Genomic DNA, 12,713 nt, shown 5'->3' with positions numbered 1-12,713 from the left:
TTTTATAATTTTTTTTATGCTTAATTTCATGTTATGTAATGAATGTTTGTTACTTTGGTTTTAATTTCATGTTGATGAATGAGTTTCTTTTAGTTATTTTGAATTTATGATCCTTGGATTTGATTTTTACTTTTCTTGTTAATTTGGTGAATTTAAGTGTAAAATTTATTTACTTGTTATATTGAGTTTTATTTATGCATATCAAGTATTTGATGAAATACTTCTTGTTAATATAGAGTAATTTGTTTTATCTTGATTTAAGGATACGACCTAATTTAAATCATATAATTATTCTTAACTGATTACAATTGAAGTAGTTAAATATAACTCTATCTAACTTTTCACATAATTTAATTAATATAATTCTATCTAACTTTTCACAAAACCAGTAGTTGATGGGGTAGGACTTGTTAATTGAGTTGAAAAACTCTAATTTGAGACATCATGTCCTTTGTGGCTTTCTTCACACTTCATTCTCCCATAGAGTGCCAATGTTCAGCTGGAACACATGAGCACAAGATTCACTTGGATCCGGACAACAAGGTAGGTCTTTAAGACCGACGAGCGGTGTTGCAAAGGAATTCTCAAAAAGTCAAGAGACTTTTTTTTTTTTTTGGTCTTTTACACGACACACCTATACACACTCACACACCACTACTATTGTGGGTTCTAGCCTCCTGAGCTTAGTCAGGGTTCGAACTAGTCAAGAGAGACTTTGAGATAAGCCGTTAGTGTGTTTAGGGCCTTTTATATTTTCGACCCTTAGGATTTTCATATTTACAGCTTTGTGTGCAAAAACCTTCCCAAAATATTAGGGAAGTTTGACTAGGGTATGGTTTGGGTTGTTCCATAAGGTGAGACTTATTGGGCCTTATGCACCCGTCTAAAATAAATTTATTATTAAAAGTTTTTGTCTGTGGTGCTTAGTGGTAGCTTTGGTTTTTGATGGAGTACAGAGAAAGATGATAAACTAGTTAGGCAGTAATAACAGGATAGCAATTTCAGTTGATGTAGTCTTACAAGCAATCTCATGTTGTCAATTAGTGGAAAAAACCTTTTGTTGGTTCATCGTATCCTAAGGTATAATCTCTTGTTTATTGGATAGTTGTTTCTATGTACTTTTGTGTTTGAATATGCATTTGTTTGGTTATTATTTTTTGGTTTCTATAATTTATTTTGATTTTAAGTTTAGTATGGAGTTAAATTTTAAAGTAGTCCTTAAATTTGCAATCGAGTTTTAAATTTGTCTCTAAACTTAAAATTGTCCTAAATTCATCTCTAAACTTAACAACAGTAGTCCTTAAGATATTTTTTCGACAACAGATGACGTGACTGAAAAAAGACCATGCTAGACTTGTAAACATCGTCGTTTCCTTTCTGAAAATGAAGAATAAGGTGAACTTGGAGAAATCCTTCAGCTTCCGTCCTCTCTTCCTCTTTCTCTTCTCGAATCTCACCATAGCAATCTCTCCTCTCCCCTCGACAGTATCACCTTCGTGGTAGGCGACCAGTGCGAAAGTGGAAGAAGGTGGAGCAAACGGTCAAATTTTGGATCTTTTCTAATAAACTGTTTCAGATAATTGATGATCCACGGTTTTCGGCATTTCCAAGGTCATCGAAAGAAAGAGAAGGTAGTTTAGCAGCGTGGAAGAGGCCAACAACACGACATCAACGGTCGGTGGGAGAGGACTTGAGGCAGCAGGGACGGGAGTATGTATGGAGGCGAGATCTGGTGCTCTCATTAAAGAGAAATGGGTCGATTTTCGTAGTGACGATGTGGCAACGGGTGGAATGAAAACAACGTCGTTTCAGTTGTATTTGAGAGCCAAAAAAGAAATGACGACGTTTACAAGTCCAACGTGGTCTCCGTCCAATCATGTCATTAATTTGTCGCCGAAATATATCTCAAAGATGACCATTATTAAGTTCAAGAACAAATTTAGAGCAATTTTAAATTCAAGGACGAGTTTAAAATTCGATTACAAGTTTAAAGACCATTTTAAAATTTAACTCGTCTAATATATCTACACATGTTTATGGTGAATTACTTTACTTGGATTTCTCCTATTTTACTAGTTTGAGCTTTTGAGCAATTGTTGTTATTCTTATTGTTATTTTTATTTATTTTAATTTTAGTTTTGGAATGTACAAGATGTCTCTGGTACGGGTTGAGAGATGGATCGGGAACTTGCGAGTTGAGGCGGATGCCGGATCGCTTGACAGGAGCAATGGAGGGAGGTACCTGCAAAGACACTCTGACGCTCAAGTCAGAATGGTTCAGAGAGGTATAAGGTGTGTGGAATGAATGAATACCTGGAGGGACTTGGGTCCTCTATTTATAGGTGATGGGAGTCGTCTTATCTTATCTTGTTTGGCTAAGATAAGGGAGACGTTTGAATTCGAAAGTCGGTTAGGGGCTCTAGAGGGCCGGTTTCGGGCCTTCCGGAAAAGGGAGACGGGTCGGACCCGAGGAACCGGGTTTGGGTTTAGCCTTGGGTCCGGGATCCGGGGGCCGGATCCGTAACAGTTGCCCCCGCAGCAGGAGAGCGAGCAAGGTCGGTCTGTCGCTGGGAGGTGTGGTGTTTGACCGCGGGCTGGGTCTTTAGTTTTTCTCGGGCGTTCGTTTGGTTCTTTGGCGCGAGATCGGTGTCTCGGCCTTGGCTTTTGCTGAGAGGTTCGTCTGACCGTTTTGGTTTGACGTGACTCTTCCGAGCCTACTGCGTCTGTTGCGTTCTTCGAAGTGTGCTTTATTAGCTTCTATTTTCGAGGGGGGCATTTAATGCGAGGGGGCATTTTCCTCTTTTGCCCCTACGAGCCTTACCTTGTCTAGGGTTATTTGTGTATTTTCGCCCCCCTTCCTTTTGTAACCGTTTTGGCCTTTTGCTTAGTTCCCTCGTTCGTTTTATTTTTCCTTTTTTCGTTCTTTCTTGAAGAGATCTTCTTTTCTCTCTGTGTTACTGCTCTCTGGTGCTTGTTTGCTGCTTCTGCTTCTCAAGCTTTCCCAGGATCATTTTTTGCGTTTCCAGGTTGTTATGCTTCGCTTTTATCCTTTTTTGTTTTGTGGTATGTCTGTCATTCTGTATTTGCCATGCGTTGCTTTGTCATTTCCTTGCTGCATTGTGTTTTGGGCGGTGGTATTTTGGGTTTTGAGGGGACTGAGTGTGGTTGTGTTTGGTTAGTAGTGGCGGTGCACCACCGTGTTGGATTGGCAGTAGTGGTAGGTTTCTGTCCTTGCTTCTGCGTAGGGTTGGTAGGCTGATGGTGGTGCTCCTCCCTGTTTTAGGTATGCATCGGCGGAGAAATGAGGGTGTTGATGCTCCCGTAGCTCCCTCCAGGGGCGTCCCCGCTCGCTACACTTGGGTGACTAGCGACGTGTGGGGCGTTCTGTCACGGATGACGGAGGCCGATCTTCAACGCCTCCGTGATCAGGGGGCGATTTGTGGTGGCGGTGAGATGGAATGGCAATACGAGCTTGCCCTTCCGGATGCCGACGAGCGTGTTTGTTATTTAAATCTTCACTCGCCTACTGTTCCGAACTGGATGTGGGTTTACGAGTCGATGTTCACTCGGCTCGGCGTGCGGTTTCCTTTCTCGCCGTTTGTTCAGGATTTGCTGAGTCGGTGTTCCGTGGCGCCGTCTCAGCTTCATCCGAATAGTTGGGCTGCCGTGCGGTCTTTCGAATTGGTGTGCCGGTATCTCGACCTTCCGGCTTCTGTTCCTGTTTTTCTTTTTCTCTTCTTATGCACTCTCCCGACTAAGGAAGGAAAGCATAAGAAAGGATATATGTCATTCCGTGCTCAGCCTCATTGCCGAATTTTTGGGTTGTTTGAGGATTTCTTTCACAGTTTCAAAAGGGAGTATTTTAAGGTGCATCCCGTCCAGGGGCATCATCCGTTTTGGCTGTCGCCGGAGGGCGTACGCCGGTTTCCGACATACTGGAATTTCCGTGCTGGCCCGTCGGTTCTGACTAAGTTCACCTATGATGGTTTGTCCCCGGAGGATAAGGATGTTGCCAACGTTTTGTGGCATTTGTTTGGCGAGCGTCCGTTGAATCATCAGGATGTCATGGGGGATCCCGAGGCTTGTCGGGCGTATATTGGTGTGTGCCTTGTCTTTTTCCTGATTTTTTATGTTTTGTTTTTCCGACTTTGTAACTTGATTTTTCTTTGGTTTCTTGCAGTTGAGATGGCTGGTGGGCTGACTTCTCTGGCCAGGTTGAAGGCAGCGATGGGTCGGGAGGAGGGATCTTCGTCTCCTTCTACCCCTGTCTCCAATCCTGCCGTGGATTCTCAGTCGGTTTCTCAGGAGGTGATTTCCTCGGGTGCGCGGGCCGGCGCTCAAGTTTCTCCTGGTCCTGCGAACTCTCCTAAAGTCATCGTGGTGACGGCTGCTGAGGCTTCTCGGAAGAGAAAAAGGCTTGAGGACCCGAGCAGCGAGACTTTCGATGAGGAGGGTTTGGTGCCTAGTGTGATGGATCGTCGTTTCGATGCCCCGGGTTTTATTGATCAACACTTGATGCCTGGTACGGAGCCGTTTTTTGATGGTTGCGATGTTTCGTTCCAGGCCAAGTCGGTGTATCGTGCACTTCTTCGGTCTGCTGTCGTTGTTTGGAAGGCTAAGCCCGTGATGGCTCAAGTTGGTTTGTTGGATAAGAAGCTCCGTCACTCTCAGGCTGAGTTGGTTAAGCTGAAGGAGAAGCTTGAGGCTGCCGAGATTGCGAGGGAGAAGGCAGTGAAGTCTTCTGAGGAAGCCGGGGCAGAGATTCTCCAGCTTTTCGAGGTTGAGACTTCACTTCTTTCTCAACTGGGTGAAGAGCGGAAAAAGGCTTCTAATGCGGGTTCCCAGGCTGCCGTGCTTCTCAGTGAGACGGAGGCTCTGAAGGCCGAGGTTGCTGCCTTGAAGAGGGAGAAAACGGAGTTGCTGGCTGATGCTAAGGATGCGATTGCCGCTACCGAGGAGACGATGAAGGCTCAGGCTTCAGTGCTGGCTCCGGGAGTGGATGTGTCCGTGATGGGAGCCTTCAAGACTGTTCGTGATGGTCAAATTGTCGACCTTGAGTAGCTTTCTTTCTTTGTTATTTTATCTTGAACTGTGTTTTGAATATTTTGGATGGCCAAGGGCCGTGTAATTGCTACTTCGTGACATTGATTTCCGCTTAATGGTATTTTCGGCCGTTCGGGCTTTATTGTAAATTCCGTTTTATGGTTTTTTCGGCCGTTCGGGCCTTTTGTATGTTTTGCTTTAAGGTATTCTCGGCCGTTCGGGCTTTTTATGTGTTTCGTTTTAAGCTATTCTGTTTGTTTTATTGGTTCCCTCAGACCATCGTTTGGTCGGGTTTTACGTGGATATCCGTATGTTGGGCTTGGGGGGTGATCAGTCCCCTAGTCGTGGCCGTGTTTTTGTTCCGTATTTAGGACGTTTTAGAAAGGTAGGAATAGTTTTTAATATTTATTGAAAGTTGGGCCTCGTTAAAACCCTCCGTCTTGGGGGGAAAGAGTACCCGGGATTGATACTTAAGCAAATTCAAGAGTTGTAAAATGGGAAGATACATAAACAAATAAAAAGGGCAAATGAAAAGGGGTGACCTAGTTAGGTCGGCCTAAGTGTAGTATCGCCGTAAATTGGCGGCGTTCCAGGTCCTTGGGACTTCGTCGTCATTAAGCCGTTCGAGTTTATATGCTCCCTTTCCGATTATCGCCTTGATTCTGTATGGTCCTTCCCAGTTGGGAGTGAGTTTCCCTTCTCCTGGGGTCGGGGGACCGATGTCGTTTCGTCGCAGGACGAGATCGTCAGTTGCGAATTCTCGTCGGACGACGCCATGGTTGTATCTTAAGCTGATTCTTTGTTTTAGGGCTAGCTCTTTGATATGAGCTATGCTTCTTTCCTCGTCAATGAGATCTCGTTCTGCTTCCTCGTTGTTACCGCCGACCATTTTTCTGGGGCTTGGGTCTCCGATTTCTACCGGGATGACTGCCTCCATACCGTATGTTAATCGGAAGGGTGTTTCTCCCGTGGTCGTTTGCGGTGTGGTTCGGTATGACCATAGGACCGATCCGAGCTCGTCGGCCCATAGTCCTTTGGCTTCGTCGAGCCGCTTTTTGAGTCCTTTGACGATTATTTTGTTCGCGGATTCCACCTGTCCGTTTGTTTGGGGGTGTTCTACCGAGCTGAAATGGTGAGATACACGTAGCCCTTCTAAAAATTCTCTAAACTTTTTGTCAGTAAATTGGGTTCCGTTGTCCGAGATAATGATCTCGGGGATCCGAATCGGGTGATGATCTATCGCCAGAGGAATTTTCGGCATTGGGTTTCCGTTATGGAGGCCAGGGGTTCGGCTTCGATCCATTTGGTGTAATAGTCTATGGCGACGATGAGGTACCTGAGTTGACCGGGTGCCGTAGGGAAGGGTCCGACGAGGTCGATCCCCCAGGTGCCGAATGGCCGTTCTGCCGATATGATGCTGAGCTGGTGAGGGGCGGCTTGGTGGATATTGGCGTGCCTTTGCCATTTGTCGCAGCTTTTAACTATTTGTATGGAATCCCGGATAACCGTGGGCCAGAAGTAGCCTGCCCTGATGACTTTTTGGGCTAATGTTTTACCTCCGACGTGGTGGCCGCAGCAACCTTCGTGGATTTCGCGGAGTATGTACTTCGTGTTCTCGGGTTCGACGCATTTGAGCAGGGGTTGCGAGAATCCACGTTTGTATAGCTGTCCTGCGACAACGGTATAGTTAGCGGCTTCCCTTTTTATTCGTTTTCCCTCTTTGGGGTCCGGCGGCAGTGTTCCGTCGAGGAGGTACTGTAGGATAGGGTAGGTCCAAGATCCCTGGTTCGAGAATGTTAGATGAGCTTTGGTTGTCGTTGACACGGAGGGTGACTTAACGACTTCCTGGATTAGCGATTTGTTACCGTGTCCAGGTTTAGTACTGGCTAGTTTGGAAAGCAGGTCTGTCCTGGCGTTTCGTTCCCTAGGAACGTGCTGTATGGTAACGTGTTCGAATCCTTCTTTTAGTTTGTTTACCTTGGCGAGGTATTGTTGGAGTAGGAGATCTCGTGTCTGGTAGTCTCCGTTAATTTAGGAGCTGACTACCTGTGAATCGGTATTTACCTCTAGGACCTTTGCTCCGACTTCTCGGGCTAGGGCTAGGCCTGCCAAGAGGGCCTCATATTCTGCCTGGTTGTTTGAGACTGGAAATTTGTATCGAACTGACTGTTCGATCACGACTCCGTTTTGGCTTTCGAGAATGACTCCGGCGCCTCCGGAAGTGATGTTCGAGGAGCCGTCAACGTGTAGTTTCCATGATTCGGGGGTGGAGTCTCCTGGTGTCATTTCGGTGATAAAGTCGGTCATGGCTTGTGCTTTGATCGCGTATCGGGGTTCGAACTTGATATCGAACTGGGATAGTTCGATGGACCATGCTAGCATTCTGCCTGCTAGGTCGGGTTTTTGTAGTACCTGCTTGACCGCTTAGTCGGTTCGGACCGTCACGGAATGAGCCTGGAAGTATTGTCGTAGGCGCCGGGAGGCTGTAAGGAGTGCGTAAGCTAGCTTTTCTAAGCGTGAGTAGCGAGCTTCCGCATCCTGTAAGACTCTGCTTATGAAGTATACAGGTTTTTGATCTTTTTTCTCGTTTTCACGGATAAGTGCTGCTGCGAGTGCCTCTTCCGTTATGAAGAGGTATAGGTAGAGTGTTTCCCCTGTCTGGGGTTTGGCGAGGATTGGTGGTTCCGCTAAGACTCTCTTGAAATGTTGGAACGCTTCTTCGCATTCCGTCTCCCATTTGAAAGGGGCCCCTTTTTTCATTAGTTTGAAGAAAGGGATCGCTTTTTGAGCCGATGCCCCGAGAAAGCGTGATAACGCCGTCAATCGGCCGGTGAGCTTTTAGATGTCTTTAAGGTTTTTTGGGCTCGTCATTTCGAGGACGGCGCGACATTTCTCTGGGTTTGCTTCAACTCCGCGTTGCGTGATCATAAAGCCGAGGAACTTCCCTGCCTCCATCCCGAAGGCACATTTTGCTGGGTTGAGTCGCATTTGGTGCTTTCGTAGGGTGTTCATTATGACCTTGAGGTCGTTGGTGAGTTGCTCGCCGGATTCAGTCTTGGCGAGCATGTCGTCTATGTAGACTTCTAGTTTGCTTCCGGATAGGTTTTGAAATATCTTGTTGACAAGTCTTTGATAGGTGGCTCCAGCATTTTTCAGGCCAAAAGGCATCACTGTATAGCAGTATGTCCCGTCTGGGGTGATGAACGCTGTTTTTTCTTCGTCTGGTCGGTGCATCGGGATCTGGTTGTAGCCGGAATATGCGTCCATGAAGCTGAGGTATCGGTGGCCAGATGCGGCATCTACTAATCCGTCGATGTTTGGTAAGGGAAAGGCGTCCTTCGGGCAGGCTTTGTTGAGGTCCGTGTAGTCGACGCACATTCGCCATTTCCCGTTGGCTTTTTTCACTAGTACGACGTTGGCTAGCCATGTCGTGTAAGGGAGTTCCCTGATGAAGTTGGCTTCGAGTAGGGCTTTAACTTGCTTTTTGACCTCGGCGGCTCGGTCTGATGACATTTTTCGTCTCCTTTGTGCCACTGGTTTAGCTTTGGGGTCCACGGCTAGCCGGTGGGACATAAGGTCGGGGTCTATTCCTGGCATGTCGGCCGGTGTAAATGCGAACAAGTCTCTATTTTGCTTCAGGAGTTGGGAGAGTTCTTCTTTAAGATCATATGGGAGGTTCCTATTGATGAAGGTGTATTCCTCCTTGGTTGGCCCTATTTGTAGCTTTTCCATGTCTCCTTCTGGCTCTGGCCTGGGTTGGCCGTCTTGGCGGGCATCCAGGTCGGCTAGGAATACCCCGGCCGCATCTCGGGATTTCTTCCTTAATGCTAGGCTGGTGTTGTCGCATTCGGTTGTGACCTCTCGGTCCCCGTGGATGGTACCGATGGAGCCGTCGTCGGTTCTAAACTTCATGAGGAGGTATTTGGTAAAGATGACTGCGGAGAAGTCATTGATTGTTTTCCTTCCGAGAATCACGTTATAGGCTGTGGAGTCTTTTAGGACTACGAATTCAGATAGGATTGTCTTCTTTTGGCTGTTCGTTCCTATGGTGATGGGAAGTGTGATTGAGCCATCTGGTTTGAGAAAGTTGTCTCCGAGTCCCGTGACACCGTTGCGGTGTGTTTGGAGGTTGTCGTTGTGGAGCCCAAGTTTATCGAAGGCTCCTCGGAAAAGAATGTTTGAGTCTGCCCCGGTGTCTACCAGTATCCTTCGCACTAGTCCTGTTCCGATTCTAGCCGAGATGACGAAAGGGGCGTCCTCGGCCGAGGTGCCGTGCTGGCAATCCTCTGGTAAGAAGGTTATCGTGTTGTCGGCCGCAGTGGTCGGGGTTTGGTTTCTGACAGCCATTACTTTGAGATCTTTTTTCATCGTTAGTTTAGACTTGCTTGATACGTCCTTGCCTGTGATGACGTTTACTATGATGGTTGAGTCTTCCTCTGGGCTTTCCCTGGGGGGTTGCTTTTGGGCTCTCGGTTACGCCCTTCTCTGTCCGGGGACCTGTCTCTTTCCGCGCGTCTTGGTTCTCTGATGATTTTGGCAAATTCTGGGAGTTTGCCATCTCGTATGGCTTGTTCGAGGGCATCTTTAAGGTCGAAACAATCTTGTGTTTTGTGACCGTAACCCCGGTGGTAGTCGCAGTAGAGGGTTTTGTTGCCTCCCGTCCTTTCCTTGAGTTGTCGGGCTTTTGGAATGATGCCTCGATCTGCTATTTGGTGGTATATCTCGGTAATTGGTGCTGTCAGGGGCGTGTAGGTAGAGAATTTGCCAATTCTTGGCGGTCGGCCTGTATTTGTCAGTCTGGGGTGGTCCCTTTGATTCTCCCTGGGTGGTGGGTTTTGGCGAGAAGCCGAGTTGCCGTGTTGGGTGTTGCCGTGCTGCCGTTTGTTGGCGGCGACGACCTGGCTGACTTCTTCGTCATTGATGTAATCTTTGGCAACGTTCTGGATCTCGTGCATGGTCCATACTGGTTTGGTGGTGAGGTGTTTGCAAAAATCTTCGTTCATGCGTCCGTTGGTTAGGCAAAGGCTTGCAACGGAATCCGTAAGTCCGTCGACCGTTAGGCATTCGTCGTTGAAGCGGTCGAGGTATTTCCTTGTGGATTCTTCTTGTTTTTGCGTGACCCCTAGTAGGCTGATGGGGTGTTTGGCTTTAGTGATTCTGGTTGTGAACTGGGCCATGAACTTTCATGTTACATCGTGGAAACTGGCTATGGATCCGTTTGGGAGGGCGTTGAACCATTTGATTGCTGGTCCTGCAAAGGTTACCGGGAAGGCTCTGCATCAGACCGCGTCGGCCGCTCCTTCCAGGTTCATTCTGGCCTCGAAGGCCGTTAGATGTTCCTGGGGATCCTTGGTTCCATCATACTTCATGTCGGTAGGTTTGTCGAAACCTTTGGGGAGTTTCGCTCTCAAGATTCTTTCTGTGAAGGGTGTAGCTCCCATTATTGTGTGGTCGTTTCTCGTGCGCTTGGTGTTTCGGTACCTCCGATCTTCGTCTGAGTAGTGTTGACAACTCAGATCTCGGGAAGCACTGCAGTTGTGTTTCTTGTTGTATCGCCGTTCTGGCGATTTCTCGTGCTCGCGGTCGCGTGAGGCGCTGCGACCGTCTCTTCTGTCGTGTCGTCGGGTTGGCGACCTGCCTCGGCGAGATCTCGATCTGGAAGTTGCGTGGCTTCTGTGTTCGTTGTTGTGTTTTTTCTATTGGTCAATTTGCCTTCGAGCTCCTGGACCCGGAGGCAGAGGTCCTGGATGATCTGCGCCACTTTGTCCTTTGCTTTCTCAGTATGTCATTGGTCCGTGACGACGTGGTCGTTCGTTTGGTGGACAGTACTTGCTATTCTTGCTTGGTTCGTGACCTCCCGGTGTTCTGGGGTTGGGTTAAGCGGTCGGGAGTCATCCTGGCTTGAGGGGGTTTCCTCCAGGACGTCCCCCATCCGGCTCGGCTAGCGCAAGGTCCCCACAGACGGCGCCAATGTACAAGATGTCTCTGGTACGGGTTGAGAGATGGATCGGGAACCTGCGGGTTGAGGCGGATGCCGGATCGCTTGACAGGAGCAATGGGGGGAGGTACCTGCAAAGACACTCCGACGCTCAAGTCAGAATGGTTCAGAGAGGTATAAGGTGTGTGGAATGAATGAATACCTGGAGGGACCTGGGTCCTCTATTTATAGGTGATGGGAGTCGTCTTATCTTATCTTGTTTGGCTAAGATAAGGAAGACGTTTGAATTCGAAAGTCGGTTAGGGGCTCTAGAGGGCCGGTTTCGGGCCTTCCGGAAGAGGGAGACGGGTCGAACCCGAAAAATCGGGTTTGGGTTTAGCCTTGGGTCCGAGATCCGGGGGCCGGATCCGTAACAGACTTGTATTCTTTTTTTTTCTTTTCCAATCTCACAGTTGAAATTGATCTTCGATCTGGGGCTAATCACTTATACGAAGTATCTATCAAGATTGATTAATTAAAAAGCCATAAACTAGCAAGCAACAAATCGAACCATTTGAAGAGTGGAAGAAAATAAATTCATTCGTTATATTAAAAGAAAAATAAATGAGCATTAGTATACAATTTTCTTTATCAAAATTAATAAAATGTGAGCGAATAACTAAATTTGTTAATTAAAATTTGTTGTTTACTTGCTTTTGTGTTGATACTTGTCAATTTAATCTTTAGTTATTATTCAGTCATTCGCTACAAATCGTCATTAGGATTTAGGAGGTAGGCCTTCAAAAGGAGCAGGCGACCAATAAGGAGTCCACAGATCATGAAGCGCGACGATAAATTATCATGATAATTGACAAAGCGAAGACTATAATATTTGTAAAGCATTTTGACTTTTCATTTATGAGGATACATTATGATTGGTTTTATGCTTAGTTTTGAATTTTTTTTAAAGTTTAATTATTTTGTTGATTTTTATAATTTTATTAAATTTTTAATTAAATTTTTATATATTTTTTTAGTTAAGTTCTTATATTGTTTGTAATTTAATAATTAAGTTATTTTTATGTCAAAAATATTAAAATTAAGAGTAAATAGTCAAAATTGTCTCTGAAAGATACTCCGATCTCCATTTTGGTCTTCGAAAGATAAAGTTAATCGAAATCGTCCCCGAAAGATACACAATTGATCACGTTAGTCCTTCCGTCAGTTGGATCACGTTAAGTGCCATGTAGCATATGATGACGTGGATGGCTAATGTCATGTGTCACAAGATAATGACGTGTCACGTCAGTGACACGTGGCACTTAACATGTAAAAAAGTTATTTATAATCAAAATAGTCCTTAAAAGTTTAGACGTAAGTCATTTTCATCCCTGAAATTTTAAAAATTAATCAAATTAGTCCTTATATAATTTTGTTTTATTTTTTCTTGATAATATTAAATTTAAAATATTTTTTGATACTACTAATTTTAATAAAAATATAATTGATAATAAAAAAATTAGTAATTGTATCTTTTCTTCTTAAAAATTTTTTCAATAAAATTATCTCTCTCCTTTAATTCTTGTCAAAATCTCTCTTATTCTTTTCTATTCTAAAACATTTTTCTTATATTATTATATTTTACTGAAATAGTACCAGAAATTTAATAGTACCAGAAATCTAATAGTACCAGAAATTTAATTAGTGGTCGTATTTGTAAAATTTGCAGGCTTATAGATTCAGTCCTTTTCAT

At 45.5% G+C, this 12,713-nt stretch overlaps 1 protein-coding gene across 1 annotated transcript; it reads right to left on the bottom strand.

Moving 5' to 3' along the window:
* Positions 1–7,881: 7,881 nt before the first annotated feature.
* Positions 7,882–9,390, bottom strand: LOC140182957 (uncharacterized). Its single transcript, XM_072230939.1, has 2 exons — positions 8,449–9,390; positions 7,882–8,283 (listed from the first exon to the last, which is right to left on the bottom strand). Exons 1-2 carry the CDS (start codon positions 9,388–9,390, stop codon positions 7,882–7,884), a joined length of 1,344 nt encoding a protein of 447 aa, XP_072087040.1.
* Between the last annotated feature and the right edge of the window lie 3,323 nt (positions 9,391–12,713).

This window comes from Arachis hypogaea, chromosome 20 (genome assembly GCF_003086295.3).
Source record: "Arachis hypogaea cultivar Tifrunner chromosome 20, arahy.Tifrunner.gnm2.J5K5, whole genome shotgun sequence".
Classification (NCBI taxonomy): domain Eukaryota; kingdom Viridiplantae; phylum Streptophyta; class Magnoliopsida; order Fabales; family Fabaceae; genus Arachis; species Arachis hypogaea.
Note: the sequence above shows the minus strand (reverse complement) of the source record. Positions and strands in the feature narration are given on the sequence as shown.